Raw genomic sequence first — 17,054 nt, 5'->3', positions numbered from 1 at the left:
CACACACCATCATTGTGGGAAAAATAACCTTAAATATAACTTAAAATTTTAAAACCTGTAAACAGCTGTAAATAATTAAACAATTACAAATCTATCATCAATACGCAATCATGGTGGTCTTCGTATTTTTGGAATAAATTTAGAAATCCTTCGTGTAACTGTTCTAGAATCTTGCTAGAATCTATGAATGTATTCCCGAAAGGAAAACTATCCTAAATGTAATGTGGAACTAACACCGAAAATATGTACGTAGCATTTTATTGCTTATATATACCCTATCATATTCAGCAACGCGGGGATGTTATTTTGAAACACGTTTTGTCAAGCCCATTTTCGCGCACCTGTTATTGAGGGTGATCCTGCTGATCGGCGATATCCATAGACGTATTACGTGGGATACACTTGTTGTAGTGAAACTTATCAGCGTGTACATCGCAGAAATATGAATCATGTCCCATTTATATTCACAACATTGAATGGTGATTCTTAAATATCAACAGAAGTTCAAATAAAGGATACCGAGAAACTTGCATGTGGCGTGTTGATTTATCGTCTACCGTTTCCGGGTCACGGGAGCATGCAAGGTCAAACGGATTAACTAATACGCGAATTATATCGTCAAAGTCACATTTTTATTTAATGTTAGTGGTGATTACTGATACTGTGTATCGACTTATATTTTTGCTCTATGTGATAGGCGAACTATTTCAAAATTTACTGTAATTGTTTTGTTTCGAAAGCTTATCAGCAGACTACCCCTGTCTGTGACATCACATCCGGTGACCTTTGCACTTATTGAAATAGTGCTGTCAGAATTCACGATCTTTATTTTCATTTTTCTCTCGTCATATTTATTGGAATATGACGAATAAAACATTCTTCGATTGAAAAGATCGTCAACTTTCGCTAAGTTATATTTATAAAGGCAATGTAAACTTTGTTGATATTAAAATAGCAATAAGTTATGCGGAGGTCGGGCGAAGCGCGCCATGTTTGATTTTAGGACGTCTGCTAGCATCATGACACGGGTTGCTTATTTTTGTATATCGTAAATATTCAACCAAAACGCTTGAAATTAGGATTAGTGAATATTTATAAGTCATTAATTGTTTCCTGCAAATTTTATAACATGACACGTCAGATTAACCCGAATATTCGTATTTCTGCAACCGACATGATGACCTCGAAAATTAAGTTATTTTTCTGTTTAACGTTTAGATAATAAATGGTTCATAATTTACCATCGCCCTGATATATGCCGATTATAAAACCCGAATTTTTACTCTATTAAAATTAAGATATCGGAGATATGATTATTGAAATCAATTTGCACAAATGTTACGATATTAAAAGGTTCCTAGCATGAAATGCAAACCACCTTCAATAACGCAATTCAGGTAAGTTCAAGAAAATTTACAAATTTTGTGTTCGCTTTGGTCTTAACCTTGGTTAAAACATCAGGATATTCTTATATAGAATTGTGTAGTTTTCTATCAGGAATACATGTGCAAAATATTTCTTCAATTGGCCCTTGTTTAATGAGGCACCGACTGTTTGAAATCACCCACCCTCTTTAGAGCGCCTTATGCTAAAATTATTCCAGCAGGCAGGGGTAAGAAGTGTGAAAATAATTCAGCAGGCTTAAGGTTAAAAAGCCTGCTGAACCTTTTTTGAAAAATTGTCTTCTTTTATCAATGCTTGATAGTGTACGTTGTGTAACTAAAACAGAAATATAACTGATCCTTAAAGTTTTGTTAACAACGTTCTTATTTCTTCACACAGTGTATCCAAATTGTATAAAATGCAACTCGAGTTGATTGTCTTTCCAACAGTATCTAAAGTGACCAAATCCAAAAGATCTTTGCACTGCCTAGCCCTCGGTTTACGTGCTGTCTGATATTACAAGTAGAGATAGCTGCGGAGCATCAATAGCTCCCCGCAATATAATGTTATGTGCAGAGGAAGGAAGTGTAAGCTATGGGAGGAGAGAATTGGTGTAAAGTACAAATTCGTTGTTATTAATGTAGTATCTTTGGAAAGCACAATAAAAGAAATATAGTGTCTTTAATTGGTCAGCACAAAGAAAACCAAGGCAAGAAAACTGGGCCTGTCAGGCAAAACTTGATATATACCCACTATTAGTACCAATAAAAAAATCCTATATAGATAACACAACAAATATCATTCTAAAGCATGCTTTTGCAGCAAATATCAATATTTCTGGTCAAAATGTTGGTTGGGTTAAATAAAGTAAACTTTTATAATAGTAAACACAAAAAATGTAATGATAGAACTCTAAATATACTTCAGTTCAAATGTAAAAATTCACGCAATCATTAATGGATTCCCATTTATCTAGCAGCAAGTTAGGAACATACAGTTTGGTCACGTTATTTATAAATATTGAGAATTATCTTACATATTGTAAAAACAAAGGCCATAGGTCACTTTTCTCAAAACGTCGTTTAAGTAATCACAAACTACAAATTGAAAAAATTGTAGATATACAAAAACACCAACCCCATTTGAACAACGTCTCTGTGAAACATGTGATGTCTCAGAAGATGAACAACATTAGCACTGTCTTACATAATACAACCAAGAAAGAGAATCACAAATAATCCCCAATCATGATAAAGAATTTGGTACACTCTGTTAAAAGGAGCAGGTTCTTAATAAGTTTACCAACAGTTATCCAGAAACAACATCCAAGATCTGTTAACATATCAACAATTACAAACAAATTCCTTGTACATGTATGTACAACATTACCATAGTTTTGCTCAATTCGCATATTGTTTCCATATCATTATAATACACTTGTTTTTTAAATAAAATTGTTATAATGTACCTCCTTTGAATGTTGAATGTTCCTGTGTTTTTTAATTGTCGTTTATTGTGCATGTATTTTGTAGTTTGTGATTGTGTAATATTGCCACTGTTTCTTCATGGAATGTTCCGCAATACATATCTCATCTAAAACATCTTTGTTGTATAATAGTTTCTTACAGTTTTTTACGGAGGCATGGTTGGCCCAGTCGCCGAAGGCGTTGCAATTCGCTATGCAGAGTTGTGTCCCTTGGGCAAGCCAGAAACCTATGACAGTGTGTTTGAATCTCGGTTCGCCCCGATTTTGTTGTCAGCACAAAACCCTTGCTCGTTGGTTTCTACAAAGTGGTGACCTGCATCACTTCAGACTTTCCTCCAACATCAAGCTGACATGGAATACTATTCAACGGCGTTAAACCCAACTCCCTCCCTCACTCTTGTGTATGGTTCCGTTTGGTTAACTGGGTTTGTGTTGTGATTGCTTCCGGCTTAGATTTGAAATTTGTTTAGAAGAATGTTACTATGTTCAACCCAAACATCGTGAAGATATCATGCAACTGTATTATCTTTTTGGAAAATAATTGCAAACAACAGACCAACCTGTTGAGTTCCTATGTATCCAGGAGCAAAGAACATATACGGGTGTATGATCTCTGCTGGAAGTTAAAAAATGTTTTGTCAAAGCAATAAACCATGCAGAAACGTAAACCGCCGCATGAAACGGTATGTACCATACATTACATACAGTGAAGTATTTAAAACAATGCTGTGCTCAACTATGCACAGCAAGCGCCATACATGTGATTATGAAGACAACTAATAAAAAATTTCTCATATCAAACCCGTTGTTTTACATGTGTTGTTTATTGAACAAAGTCATACTTTATAGAAGCCTGGTATTTCATCGTGTTGAACAATATGTTGCAAAAGCAGTGTGAAAATTGAGTGCGCGTGACATGCTTGGCCTAAATTCCTTCCTTGAACGTTTCTCGATGGCTGCCTGAATAACATACGATACATTGCAAAGGTAGTGCGCAATTGAGCTGTTCAGGTAAGGGAGATAATCACTCACTCTTAGTGATACAGCTTTAATAAGATACGATGTACAGCAATGCAAGGTCAGTGCGTGATTTATCACTTCTATACTACGCCTATAGCTAAAGGAGATAATCGCTCAATGCGCAATAGTTTATTCTTACAAAATATAGACCGGTTAACTTTAGCGAAATGGGATCATTTTTAGCTCTTTTGAAAACAAAATGCACTAATTTCATGGGTTATCAGCATTACGAAAAGTGACTAGGTCTCAGAATAGCAAGACGATTTTGAAGTATCTCTTATTGCTGGAAAAGATAAACATCATCATTTCACGCACATTTCACATGATTTGTATGTTTCGTTTCGGTAACTGTGTGGCTTGAAATTTCAAAGAAACCAACATGTCGACTTACATGCTATAAAATTAACCTCTCCCGTATACTTCCCCGCCTTAAGGGCGGGGAAGAATAATAGTTGCATGTATGTGACATGGGTGCTGCATATTTAAGAAATCACCGTCATTCGCATGAAGTGCAACATGGCAGAAAAAGGTCGAGAGGCGCGGTAACCACTTTACTAATCTCGCCATATTTCGCAATCCGTAGCACTGCATAAAATATGAGTCACACGATATTAATGCTGAGATGATTAGGGTGATGATGGTTATAATTTCATTCAATGAACGTCATAAGTGTAATGGAAATATACACTGTCGTTTTCTCATGTGTACCGACCATTCCGCCATTACCGATAGTCGATAAAAATATACAAAACGTGTAAATAACCTTGTTCGTAAAGGAGTGAACATAATTGTATTTACGTGAATAAGTAGACAGTTGGGAAAAATGGCTTTCTGACCACTCGGGTCATATTATTTCTTATGAACAAGGATTTTGTCTGAAAATATTTACGTGTATGTGACATGGGTGCATAATCAAAATTCGCCGTCATTCGCTTGGTGTTCAAACATGTCAGAAAAAGGCCGAGAAGAGCGGTAGCCACTTTATATTACTAATCTCGCCATATTTCGCAATCCGTAGCATTGTTTAAAGTATGAGTTACACGATGTCAAAGCTAAGATGATTGGGGTGATGATGGTTATAGTTTTGACTTTGCGCACCCAGTGTTTGACATCAAAATTCACAGTTTATAAAGGGCATTTTCTCGGGACCATATGCGGGTGTGAAAAGTGAGGGACCATATATGGTCCCGTGGCACCATGAGGGTAACCACTAGACTACCCGACCGCCCCACGACGTTAGAAAGGGACGTTGTGGTAACGTCTTGATTTGGTTGTATTTTGGGTTAGCACAACCAATCTGGGAGTCTACAGATTTACGTTGTGACAACGTTACATCACAACGTAGAATTGTATTCTGGTACGCCATCAACTTAATAACGTGGTAAATTAGACGACGTTATGTTTGAGAGAGAAGCATCAAAGCAGATAAAAGGAAGGGCCGAACGATCACATCTGAAAGTGGAAGATCTGAAAATCGATATTGGGAGAAAATATTTAGATTATCGCCGTGAAAATTGTGAAAACTGCCAACACACAAAACTTAACTCATCTGTTCATAAAATGAACTTTTAGAACCAACATTGCCGAGATCGATTTGTATTCTGGGAATCACGGGTAAGCTAGACTTGATGATTTACCTGCCGTCGTGATAGAGCCGGAAGGTTAATTATTAACAGTGTCACTAAACGACTAGGGGCGGTCGGGTAGCCTAGTGGTTAAAGCGTTCGCTCGTCACGCCGAAGACCTGGGTTCGATTCCCGACATGGGTACAATGTGTGAAGCCGTGATATTGCTGGAATATTGCTAAAAGCGGCGTAAAACCATACTCACTCACTCACTAAACGACTGCATGATGGCTCTTAATGCTAATTAGATAATTCACTTGTAGACTTATTGTTTGACGTTGAAGGCAGTGTGGATGACACATACATTCTTGAGATACAAAGAATCTTAAGATTTTCCTATTGAATTTAAGAATAATTTCATATTCGTAGATTGTAAAACAATCTTAGGATGTTTGGTTCCTGATTCGCCTAGTTGCTAGTGCTTAGGACGATGGGTTAGTATCGGTTCCCTGTCTACGGTAATCGGCTGATTGGGTCTCTGGTGGCCGCTGCAAGTTGCAGGCTTGCTCACTGCGTTTTGAGCAGGAATATTTCTGAGGCCTTGAACGCCAACGTGTCGGACTGCCATTATTAATATGAATAGGTTCATTGATGTCGTTGGAAAAGAGCATAGATCGAGTGGCATAAAGACAAACTCAAACACAGAAATTCATTATTTTACATTGTGTAAAACCTACCTGAATGGTCGATCTCATAACATCAGTGATAACATAGGTGTGTATATTGAATTATTTTGTGAACTTAACAAAGACGTAACAATGCAGGGACATTCTTACATTTGGTTGCGTGTTCATTTGGAGATATATACTTCCATACTGTTGGCTTTAGTAGCATCAAGTTTCAAATTTGAAACATTAACAGGATGCAGGAACCAATACGAATATATAATTCGGAAATATCATATTCAACTCCATTGTCGGTGCCAACTACATATTCATGTTATGACCCTCCAAAGGCACCAACGTGACGTCAAGAACTTTATTTCAGATGAACAATGGAGTCAGTGGTCAGGTTCATGCTCACCTACATGTGGATCCGGAAGAACCATTTCATACTCCAGGGTGCGTAGTGTCTGCACACTTGGCTTTGTATGTAGTCTCAAATCTGAAAGAAAAGAAGAACATTGTCTGCCTGTTTTATGCCCAGGTGAGTATATCAATAACTTGAACCTTATTTGATGCTTTAAATTTATCACTATTCTCATATTCCACGCACACATTCTATAAAATTAATTCTTGTATTTCACGTGCCTCTGTCCTTCGGGATCATTCCTAACTTCGTTCTGTAGATGTATACAGTAACATCCAACTCACTCACTCTTTCGTTGGACCAGTGAAGTAATTTTTATCTTATGTGTAGGTATCTTTTCCAGTTAAACTCAAAAGCCTCCGTTTATAAAAGTGGATTTTTTGCTTGCCATTAAAACGATTAAGTGCATATAAAGGGGTTAATAGCTTAACTGTTACTAAAACAGTGAAATGTATTCCTTGTCTTCACAATCTTGAACTTATATTTACAAATATCTGCGTTTGTCTTTGTAATGTTTAGAACCAAGTATTTCTGGCAAAGGCTTCATTGAACTGTAACAAAATACATTGTCTCAAGTGAAAACAAATTATGTCTATTATGTTTTATGTATGACCTTGACCCGGGTATCTACCGTAGTTTGGGTCAGCGATTGCTGACCTGAACAAAATGACCGACATCAATCTGCCCTTATTTCAAGTGTCTTCCATTTCTCATGTGTTGTTTTGGACTCACCTCTGCTGTCTTCCTTTGTTGAAGTGCATCAGTATCTGTGATTTCTTATGTCTAGATTCTGTTATGTCACCTGTTGCATCTTATTTTGTTTCTCAATTCACTCAATTCTCAATCCACACATAGTACAAAGTGAGTGGGTCCCCATGCAATAGTCGAGGTGTCCACATTATCGAAGTGTGAGGATTATCAGTGAATCATGAAAGTGATAAACTTTCTGAACTATTATTAATCGCAGAGTTTAGAGTGTTTGAATAGAATGTTGTTAGTTCTCTCTTCGTTAATGCTACACATGAATGTCCACACATTGATGACTTCTTTCTTTCCTTACAAGAATCGGACTAACTCTGCTTTAAAACTTTCACTACATTCGAAGTGATGACTTTCATTGCCGAATATTTCCAATCTCTACAACAGCAATTTAATCATCAGTTTAATACCTTGCAAATGCCACATTTTACTGTACTAACTAAGCCTTTGAGCGGCGTTGTCCTGTTTATCCTTAACTAATGCAGTTCAACTATAGTAAATAATAGATTAAACGTAACAAGGATCACATGTCACTCGTAAATGAATTGCACCCAAATCGTGTCAGTCAAAACCGATAACAAGTGTTCAGGATGTAAGATTAAATGTAAATGGTTTGATAGATGTGTATGTCACATTTTACATGTGTATGTAACGGTCACAATTGCAAATATGTCTAATTGTAATACGCCTAGAAAGATTTGAAATGCATATGTTGACTTAATTATTGCAAAAGAAATAGGAAATCATTGTCTCTTCAGTTGATGGTGTTGTTTCCACTTGGAGTGTTTGGAATGACCCCATTTGTTCTGTGACCTGTGGCGCATCAGCAACGAAGATTAGAAGTAGGACGAGAACATGTACACCTCCCCGATATGGTGGCAACAGCTGTCCTTCACCCTTAACTGAAGCGCAAAGCTGTGGCTTAAATGGCTGTCCAGGTACAAAAGTTTTATGCACTCAAGCTACTAGTGCACTCAAACATAAAACGTAGAAGTAATAGAAACGTTCTCTGTTTCTGGACTGATGCATTGATAAATTTTCAAGGACGGCAACACAGTGGGGATTAGGTCGTTAGGAAATGAAGAGTAAGTATAACTTATGTGCAGATGTTTAAACAAAAAGAAGACTCGGGGTATTGTCTATGTCGTATTTACAAGCGGTGTGTTTAGATGACCCCTTTTTACAATGAGAATTAAAATACATGATTATGTAGCAACATGCGGAGCTAATGTCACATCAGTCAGGACCAGGTTTAGATCCTGCACGAACCCAGTACCCAATCATGGAGGAAGATCATATACAGGACCATCTTTTTAAACAAGCCTTTTCACTCATGATGTTAACGCATGCCCACAGTATGGATTTACAAATAATTATAATTTGAAGGCATCATACAAATTTTCTAATCATGACCATGCGGACGAATATACACTGAACAAAAAAGGAAACGTCGAACCTTTCTTAATCAAAGTTATATTTCGTTGTCATGATGATGTAAACTATAATATAATGGCCCATAACGTGCACTGCATTAAGAGTTGATATCAACAAAAATCAGTCACTGAAACATCAGTAGAACGATATGGCTGACGTTAGTGTTGAAGTGGTATCACAACTGAAAGTCACATTTTCATAACCGTGTGTGGCCACCGCCTGCATCTCATTGGCGTCTTGTTGTGGAATGTTATTCAATTCTTACACGTCGTCTTACACGTCTGACAAAGAGTCCCACAAAAGTTCACTTGGATGCCCGGACTTTTGGTTGGCCAAGGCATAACATCCACCTGGTTAGCCTGCAGGTAGTCCTGTGTGATGCGTGCAGTGTGACTTGTGGCATTGTCATGCTGAAACGTCATGTTGGCGTTGGCGTTGAGGGACAACATGCTGAGCAAGAATCTCGTCCCTGTAGAGCATCGCATTTCGATTTCCACGTGCAGGAACAAGAGCTGTGCGATGACCGTATGCAATTACAGCCCAAATAATTACAGATCCAGCTCGTCCAAAACTCTCTCAGCAACACATGCGTCAGCATAAAGTTCATACCTCCGTCTGTACACCCGAAGTTGACCGTCACCTTTGGAGAGTGAAAAACGGAAGGTGCACGCCCTGCCATTCACGTGGAGTCCAACGCAGATGTGCACGAGCCAACTCTCAACGTTGACGTCGTTGGGTGAGAACAGCCCCAACGTATGGCTTCCTGGCTCTAAGACCATGCTGTCGCAGCCGATTGCGAACAATTTGAGCACAGATTCTGTTGCTATGAGTTCCTTGGGTTGTCTGTGCAGTTGCTGGGAGGAAACGATTGCGTAAATGTGACGTCAAATATAGCAGCTTGAGCTGGTGTTGTCCACTTCTCGGACGATCGGTGGTTACTCCAGTTGCATTGTAACGCTTCCTCGGATGTTGTACTGACCTCACATACGCACCAACTTGTAGTAATTCAACCTCTGCAGTACGCATTCCTGCGTGCAACATTCCGATGGCTCTGTCACGAACATCATTGGGGATTCTTGGCATTTGTTTTAAAGGTTATCGTGGGGAAAGAATGTGTTTACGGTATTTTCTCGTGTGTTCTAACAACTGCCGTCAATGATAACTAGTCACCTACACGAACTGTTACTTGTGCGACGCACGTGATTTTTGCATGTTTTTAGGATTTTGGTTGTAGCGTTTGATAATGCTCAATGAACTGTGCAGGTTTAATACCCGAACACGCTTGTCTTATCTATCAACTATGTTATTGCAGACAAAAAAAAAGAAATATAGTTCAGTTAAGTCATTTTAAAAATCGGACGTTGCTTTTTTGGTTCGGTATATAATAAAAACAGATGAAGTCAACAATTGTAATGGAAAACCTGTCACTTCACTTTATTTTCACATTTTCATTCATTTGACTTCTAAACAGTTATAATGTAGCTAAGTATATATTATATATTGAAAGCAAATTTATTACCGTTAGGTTTCATATTAATAAGTGTCACCATCTCTTTCACAGTTGATGGAGTTTTGTCAATATGGACCGCTTGGACCAATCCTCCATGCTCTGTGTCATGTGGAGCATCGGCAACAAAGATGAGAGTCAAGACGAGGACATGCACGCCTCCCCAGTATGGTGGGAAGGAATGTACAGGGAATTTAAATGAAGCTTTTCAAGTTTACTGTGGCCTAAATGACTGTCCAGGTACATTACATTGTTATGAGCAGAAATATAGCAACTTGCACGCACGTGTCTGTGTCTGTGTGTTTGTCTGTCTATCTGTCTGTGTTCTGTGTGGCAGCTTGTACTAGTCCGGAGTTGAGGTGAAACGTCGTAAAACGTCGTATTCAAGATTAAAAGAATATAAGACGGTACTAATATAGTATTATTTTGGTTTTATTTGTTTGTTTTTTACCGCCGCACTCAGCAATATTCAAGCTATATGACGGCGGTCTGTAAGTAATCGAGTCTAGACCAGACAATCCAGTTATTGACAACATGAGCATCGATCCACGCAATTGGGATCGATGACATGCATCAACCAAGTCAGCGAGCGTGACCACCCGATCCGTTAGTCACCTCTTCCGACAAACATGGGTTGTTAAAGACCTATTCTTGCCTGGATCTTCACGGGTCTATAGTATTAAAAATACAAAACAAGACTTCAGATTCAAATTTAAAAAGACGAATATCATGGATATTTGTGTAAATGGCAAAATGTAGCTTCGTTCGTTCAACATTTAAAAGTCAAGAGCATCGCCTGAACAGTCAAATGAAACATTTGACAATGAACCAAGAAAGTGTGGAGTGATTGGTTGTCCAGTAATTTCCACATCATCCCGTGTGTATAACTCAGCATATCTAATATGCAGCAAGCATCAGATAAAGGGGAAGAAAGTAGCGCTGGAATGTCGTAACAAACAGTTGGAGAAAACACAAAAAAGTCCACTAAAAGACTGTATAAACTAGGTGCACATAATTTCAAAAGTGAACCTCCAGAAGAAACCCTAAAATGAGGAATATTTTAAACATGTCCTGTGTGTTACTTATTTCAGTTGATGGAGGCTATGCTGCCTGGAGTGAGTGGTCCCCGTTTCCCTGCTCTGCAACATGCGGAATTAATGCCACAACAGTCCGGACACGGTCAAGGTCCTGCACCAACCCAGTGCAAAAAATCATGGAGGAGCACCCTGTTCAGGTCCCTCTTTTGAAAGAAGCTCTTTCACTTGTGGTCTTAACTCATGTCCAGGTACGATTAGATAAAAAAACACTTGCAGCTATATCCATGTTGGGGGAAAAACTACTTTGTTTTAAGTGACTCATTCGATCGCATGATTAAAATAAATGCAAAACGTTTGTCTCAGACGAGAAATAATGAGGATATTCTTTTTTCAGTTGATGGAGTTGTCTCTACTTGGAGTTCTTGGAGCAATCCTCCATGTTCAGTGACGTGTGGAGCATCAGCAACAAAGACCAGAAGTAGGACGAGAACATGTACACCTCCCACGAATGGCGGACGGGACTGTTCCGGAAATTTGACTGAAACGCTCAGGCAGAACTGTTTCTTGTGTGAATGCCCAGGTATCTAACAAGTACACCTTCTACTCCAATAACAAAGAAGGAGTACGTATATACTCCGATACGTATTGTTCCTCACAATAAAGAAGTTGACATCCATGAATTCTCTTCCTTATGTGCATCACTTCTAAATTCATTTTAAAGACTTAACATAACTAGTTTCATTGTGAGAGAAACCACAAGAGAGCCCTAAAATATCATTATGATTCTAACGTTTTTCTGCTTGTTGCTTATTTAGTTTATGGAGGCTATGCTGCCTGGAGTGCGTGGTCCCTGGTTCCCTGCTCTGCAACATGCGGAATTAATGCCACAACAGTCAGGACACGGTCAAGGACCTGCACCAACCCAGTACCACAGTATGGAGGAGCACTTTGCCAAGGTTTATCATTTGAAACGGGTCAAGTCGCTTGTACACCGGAACCCTCGTCAGGTATAAATATTTATAAATATAGAAAACTCACTATACTCCAAGACATAAAGCAACACTAAACTTCATCAGTATAAAATAAGGACTTAAATGTCCCAGTGGAGAATGTAAGACAGCTAAGCATGTACATAATGTCCTACGATGGTGATACAGTAACAGTACAGCTCTCGTCAATGTTTCATTTCATTTTTACAATGTATTATCTGCTTCATACGTTTCGCCTATTGTTCATACGTTCGTATGCCTTCCTATTGAAAACCAAGGTGGACAGTGAGAAAGGTGTGAGTGGTTGTTGTGGTGTATGAATGAACATGGATATTCCTATTCTTCTTTGAAATGCTTCATTTTCTATCTCACTAACCTGTGCTTGATTTGCAAATTGTACATATGCTTTTAATTAAACAACACAACCTGGCATCCTAGTATCTTCCAATTGGTAAGTACATTATAATCTTTAAACATAGATGCTTACGTCAACTTGTGAACAAGTCAAGCAACTGCAAAACAGTACAATCAACATATGATCGACATTTACTCTGGCACAAATGAAATATGATTTAAAGGAAACTCATCGGCATTTTTTCCGGAATTAAATCTAATGCGTCCAGAATGTTTTGTTGTGATGCGTTCTATAGGTAGTTTAGGTGAAACGTATCAGATGAACCGTATCAGGTGAAACGTATCAGGTGAACCGTATCAGGTGAACCGTATCTTTCAAACATTTGCTCCTGGTATCAACTTTTCCGTTTTGTGTTTCCGGGGCTGGCGCTTTCTGGTCTGGTCGACATCCGAGGGAAAGCAGGCACAAGAGACGACAGCAACATCACGTGGACATATTTCATCTCAAGTCAACCATTCCTGACATTTAGAGATGTATACAAGTCGTGTTATAAACTTTGGACTCCCCCAACAGAGCTTTCTTTACACACAGAACATCTCAACTGTAATCAGACGTCAGGGAATGAATACCATGATGCTTTATAAAGTGTATGATATGTATTTTGAATAATATATAATTCTGTCAAAGTATCTCATGTTTGTCTATGAAATGAAGCAGTCACTCAGACAGTAGACAGATCGACTATATAAAATAATGTTAAGTTATTTAGAGCTTCATTAAGCTCTCCTACAAAATCATCATTTTCCTCTGTAATTTTGGTAAACGATCAACATTGTCGATGCATATTCCAGACCTGCTTGATCGATTGAGCTTAAACTCGTATGTGAGTATCTGTCCACAGGGGCTGAAGTGTGGTCTACGTGAAACGTGAAAATGTCTTCTTTGACGTTGTGTCAGAAAACCAAAAGGAACAAGAAAACTTCTTGTGTGCAGAATGATGACCCTGAATAGTGTCCGTCTGTTCCTCGTGGATCTCTGTTACAAAACTAGCTTGTTGGATAGGCACAGTATATTTATAAACATACACGCGCGCAGGGTTACAAAACTCAATTGGTGAAACTCACGAGCACGGGTGCGGTGCTGTCAAACCTAGAAACATGATCCGGGAAAATATATCCGGTTTCTTGCTCGCCCCAGGGACGATATTCAGGACTAGAAATATTATATGGTTCGTTACACAGCAAGACTACAAACAGGGAACTAATCATTGAAAACAGAAATCAGCTTTGTCTACAATGACATTCTGTCAAACAATTACATATATCACAGCAGTGATATTCTCACTTAAATAATGCATATAGTTTACATTACATTGATATTCCAATTAAGAAACTATCAAACGGCTATTTCTGTAGCAAGGAAAAGACAATAAAAAAACATTTCGTCTTCAAAAGACACCTCTTTCATCATACAATATGACACATAAACGTACTGAACACTCTTTGTTGAAACCCTTTTATCTTACCTTACAATAAGATACTAGCTTGCATTGTATGTTTGTTTGTTGTTTAACACAGCACTCAGCAATATTCCAGCTTTTTGACGGCGGTCTGTAAAAATTAATATCAAGTCTGGACCAGACAATCAAGTGATAGATATCATGAGCATTGATCTACGCAATTGGGAAACGATGACATGCATCAACGTAGTCAGAGAGCCTGAACACCCGATCCCGTTCGTCACCTCTAACGGCAAGCATGGGCTGCTGAAGACCTATTCTAGCCCGGATCTTCACTGGTCTACTAGCTCCTGATTGGTTTAGGAGCGGGCAAATATGTTCCATGTTGCCCGCTGACAGGCGGGTACAAATTTCATGTAGCCTGCTGAGAAATCAATCGAAAACAAGACAGAATTCTCCCGTATTGTACCTGAACACCTACAATATGATATATTAGATTAGCTTGGCAGGATAGTAATTAGATTGGTGGATTGTGAGTTGGATTTGCTGGGGATACACTGACATGAAAATATTCCTTCTCTCGCCTCCACAGACACAAGTTATAAGCATGTCCCCTTCCCGAAGTAATGGCTCTTATCGTTTCTTGATGTGCAACACAACGATTGGCATGTAGACATCCTTTCCATCATATAGTAAACATCGGCTCACATACAGGGTACATCACACCTCATATGCCCCGAAGGATCGGTTGACAACGAATTTATTCACCGACATCATTCATACAGACCCGGAATATATGTCCGCAGTTTCACTAAGTAAAACGCTTTGACGGCTAGCAGTCGACGAAAACGAACCGAGTTACTTCCCTTTTCCCAAATGCAATCGGATAAACATCAGTTCATTTCAACTCAACGATACTTATTCGAGATATGCAGGTTACCTGCGATGTGCTCCTATTGACTTCTTAGCGGGTTACGTGGAAAATAACTGCCCGCTCACTGACCAGTCATATATATACGTCATACAGATTACATAATAATACTATTATTCAAAATGTGTGTAAACTAAGCTTTAACATCACATTTAAATTTTGGAATTAAAACTTGCATGACCACGTACATGACCCCACGCTTTGTTTGTAGTGGGGAGAGGAAAGTGTTTCAGACGGTCATGTTCCAAGAACCATTTGAAAATCTTACAACCCAGCCTCTCCCTCGGGTCTTACTTGTCAGTGACGTTCACGTCATGTGTCTGTTGTCTAAGTGTTGGTTCCCGAGTCGAGAAATATTCCTTGTACTCATCCATCCCTCCATCCCTCCGCCATACGGACATAATTCTATCAAAACCAATTCAGAGTTATATCTATGACTTTGTATTATCAAACTAAGTCATCTGTTCGCGAATTCACACTCATTCCTTGACGCACATTATCTAATCCATAGGTTCCTTTACTCGGCTGCAGATTCGTGTATTAAATAACTGAATGATTAATGTGTCTTTTAATTTCTTTTTCTTTAGTTCATGATTTCTTGATTCATTAACGCATGCTTTTGTTAATGCATGCCTCAGTTATTTTTGTCTTCACGCTATGCTGATATTTTATAGTAAGTGTAGCCGAACAATGAAACGTTTTATGTGGATACATCAAGGATACTCACATGATTCACGACGGACATACGAAGAGGCTTGTGTGTTTTCCTACTGGGCGAGGACGGCAGGGTAAGACGGTTGATGTGCCCCACCCTTGAGCACGGCACCATTTCCACCTTCCATGGCTGGGGAACAACATTTGGTGTACATGAAGAAAATACATAAAAAATAAAATTAAACAAATAGGACACAATTATGAATACAAACTGATGAAACGATGAATAACTAAGAGTTGTGGCACGTGGTCCTGTGAACGGCGCACAGGTCACAAATCAGGTGAAGCCAGCAATCTATACAGCAAGGGCAAAGAGGACATAAGGTGGTGGTTAAGTGCAATTCTATACAGCAAGGGCAAATAGGACATAAGGTGATGATTAAGTGCAATTCTATACAGCAAGGGCAAATAGGACATAAGGTGATGGTTAAGTGCAATTCTATACAGCAAGGGCAAATAGGACATAAGGTGATGGTTAAGTGCAATTCTATACAGCAAGGGCAAATAGGACATAAGGTGATGGTTAAGTGCAATTCTATACAGCAAGGGCAAATAGGACATAAGGTGATGGTTAAGTGCAATTCTATACAGCAAGGGCAAATAGGACATAAGGTGATGGTTAAGTGCAATTCTATACAGCAAGGGCAAATAGGACATAAGGTGATGGTTAAGTGCAATTCTATACAGCAAGGGCAAAGAGGACATTAGGTGATGGTTAAGTGCAATTCTACATAGCAAGGGCAAAGAGGACATTAGGTGATGGTTAAGTGCAATTCTATACAGCAAGGGCAAAGAGGACATAAGGTGATGGTTAAGTGCAATTCTATACAGCAAGGGCAAAGAGGACATTAGGTGATGGTTAAGTGCAATTCTACATAGCAAGGGCAAAGATGACATGAGGTTGAGGTGGTGCAGTTCTATATAGCATGGTTGGTGAATGAACATAAAGTATCTGTTAAGTGCACTTCTTTGTTGCACCGGAGGTAACCAATTCACGTTACATTCACAATGAGAATCGAGCACCACAATGACATCTGCATATGGGGAAGGCTAGTGGTAAAGGGACCACGTGGTCGGTATTGAATTAAGAGAGGATTCATAATCTACAACATCCCTCTAAAATGAAAAAGATTAACTGAATAGCTTTAAAACTGACGGTTTAGTGCCTTGTCAAAGAATGGAATGATAAGAATTTGAGAAATCTGTTTAAGTGAGAAAACGTGTGCTGACATTGTTGAGTGTTTTCTTTTTACCATAAAACAATAATTATAAGGAAGTTACTGTGTGCTCAAAGGTATAACCTTGCTGAATCGATAAAAGCATAAG

General features: G+C 38.7%; 1 protein-coding gene across 1 annotated transcript in view; it reads left to right on the top strand.

The window, feature by feature from the left end:
* The window catches only part of LOC124124051 (adhesion G protein-coupled receptor B1-like), a 30,669-nt gene extending 18,815 nt beyond the window's left edge, over window positions 1-11,854 (top strand). The window contains exons 4-8 of the mRNA XM_048402990.1: window positions 6,502-6,660; window positions 8,061-8,240; window positions 10,298-10,483; window positions 11,335-11,528; window positions 11,675-11,854. Coding sequence (XP_048258947.1) covers window positions 6,502-6,660; window positions 8,061-8,240; window positions 10,298-10,483; window positions 11,335-11,528; window positions 11,675-11,728 — 773 coding nt within the window. The 3' untranslated portion in view covers window positions 11,729-11,854. The remainder of the gene's footprint in view (window positions 1-6,501; window positions 6,661-8,060; window positions 8,241-10,297; window positions 10,484-11,334; window positions 11,529-11,674) is intronic.
* Window positions 11,855-17,054: the final 5,200 nt, after the last annotated feature.

Source organism: Haliotis rufescens, unplaced genomic scaffold (genome assembly GCF_023055435.1).
Source record: "Haliotis rufescens isolate VD_foot unplaced genomic scaffold, xgHalRufe1.0.p SCAF_3, whole genome shotgun sequence".
Lineage (NCBI taxonomy): Eukaryota > Metazoa > Mollusca > Gastropoda > Lepetellida > Haliotidae > Haliotis > Haliotis rufescens.
This window is presented reverse-complemented; position numbering and strand designations above follow the sequence as displayed.